This window comes from Cicer arietinum, chromosome 2, assembly GCF_000331145.2.
Source record: "Cicer arietinum cultivar CDC Frontier isolate Library 1 chromosome 2, Cicar.CDCFrontier_v2.0, whole genome shotgun sequence".
Classification (NCBI taxonomy): Eukaryota; Viridiplantae; Streptophyta; class Magnoliopsida; order Fabales; family Fabaceae; genus Cicer; species Cicer arietinum.
In genome coordinates this window covers 40,748,691-40,750,804 of record NC_021161.2, presented here as the reverse complement: position 1 = coordinate 40,750,804, position 2,114 = coordinate 40,748,691, and the positions used below count along the sequence as shown (strand labels likewise).

At 27.2% G+C, this 2,114-nt stretch overlaps 1 protein-coding gene across 1 annotated transcript in view; it reads left to right on the top strand.

Annotated features, from left to right (window-relative positions):
* The first annotated feature begins 1,592 nt into the window (after positions 1 to 1,592).
* The window catches only part of LOC101502930 (embryonic abundant protein VF30.1-like), a 1,801-nt gene continuing 1,279 nt past the window's right edge, over positions 1,593 to 2,114 (top strand). The window contains exons 1-2 of the mRNA XM_004490617.4: positions 1,593 to 1,725; positions 1,856 to 1,964. Of these exons, the coding sequence (XP_004490674.1) occupies positions 1,687 to 1,725; positions 1,856 to 1,964 (148 nt within the window). The 5' untranslated portion in view covers positions 1,593 to 1,686. The remainder of the gene's footprint in view (positions 1,726 to 1,855; positions 1,965 to 2,114) is intronic.

Sequence of the window (2,114 nt, the reverse complement as noted above, 5' to 3'; positions counted from 1 at the left end):
ATAAACAATAATTATAACAATTTCTTTTTTAAAAAGGTGAGAAGACAAAATTATTATTAAATTGACATAATGATTATTTTACAATTGTCCCAAAAGAGATTTGAACTATATCTCTTGAAGTTACAATGTTAAACTCGTAACGTTGAGCTAACACCTTATGTACATAATTATAGCAAGTTCATTGCTACATATTTCTAGTAGAGTTAATAATCAATGCTAGAATTAAATTTACTAATTAGTCAATGCAAGACATGTTCAATATAAAGATTAAAACTTTAATCATACTTTAGCGCAAAAGTCAACCAATAAATGAACATGCATATAAATTAGGATCTTCCACATATTTGATTTATCAAAGATATTAAGAATATATGTATTGCTGAATCTATTAATTGTAGTCTCTCGGTACTAATCTTGAAACACATAGAAAAGATAAACGAATGACAAACACAAGTCACTTTGTGATTCTTCCTCAACCTAGACTTCTTATGTCTTAGATGCTCTTCAGATGAAGAGAATAAATAGCACGTGTCGTGTCCGATATATTGGGGACCATAATCTATATATATGGTGATACTAATTAGGGTTCTCATTATTCTCAAATAGACCTTGAGAAACATACATTCATATTTCAGTTGAACTCATATTAATTAATTAATTTAATTAATTAATAAATAGAAGTCTAATTAACTTTATGGCTTAAATATATGTCTAGTCTATGTAAGTTAGCATTTTTATTTTATTTTTCTACGTTGTAATATTTTTGTTTTAAATTTAACAATGTAAGTTCAATTTTTTTGTTAAAATCGTATATGATGTAAGTAATTGTTAAAAAAAACTAACATGACAAATAGAGAAGAGACGGAAAAAAAAATGCAAAATTACAAGGACGAAAAAAAAATGCGTGAACTTACGGGAACCAAACATATATGCTTTGATTTGATTTTCGTCCATATAAATTTTTGTTTTTTCTATTTTCGTCCATTTTTTTGTTTGTCGTGTCAAGTTTTTAACAATAAATAACAATAGAGACAATTTTAAAACAAAATTAAACTTACAAAATTAAATTTAAAATAAAAAAATTACAGAGGCAAAAATAAATAAATAAAACAAACTTATAGAAATCAGACATATATTTAAACTTAATTTTATTATTTAATTTGATCCCTGATCAATTAAAACTCTTAAAAAATAAATAACTAATATAAGATATTTGTCTGTATAATATTATTAGGATATAATTACATAGTAAAATATTTCAAAACATCTCCTCTAGTTGGAAAATTGACACTAATTTTTTGTTGGTTGCCTTCTAAAACTCTATCATGCCTCATCATTGTACTTAGAAAAGTAAATTAAGTTTTGTTAATATCTCTACTCATGGAGAATCAACATTAAATATTGGTACCACAAGCTTTGGAGATTCTATGCAGCTATGCTGCATGGACGCCATGTCATGGAAACAACAATGGTACCACAAACTTTGGAGTGGGATATGCATGGACGACATTTGCACAAGTTTTGTTACCCACTTGGAGGAATCAATATGAATGAACAAAATGGTTTACGACAAGATTTTCATGCAAATGTAACTAAGAACTTACTATATATATTGGGTACCTTGTTACATTCATACACACACTCAACTAAGTTTCTATATAGTCATCACTTCTTCATAGTCAACCAATGGAATTTTCGCGTCTTTCTATTTTAGCTCTATTTTGTGTAAGCTAACTTATTTTCTATTTCAAAAATTAACGCATCCATAAAAAAATTTCATTACGAATTATCATTAACAGAGGGACACTTTTTTTAAACAGTACTAATATCTAATCTGAATATTTTTTTATTACAGTTGGTTTTTGTGAGAATTGGTGCATCACCACTGTCTGCTGAAGATTATTGGCAATCTGTTTGGCCTAACACTCCTCTGCCAAAGGCTTTCTCTGATCTATTGTTGCCTTGTTAGTGTGTGTGTATATATATATATATATATATATATATATATATTTGTATTATGTAATATTTATTGTAGCACTTTGAAATTTGAATTCTCTTTTACTCCGGTGCTCCTGTTAGTATAGTTAGCTAAAATTTGATTCTACTCTTAGTAT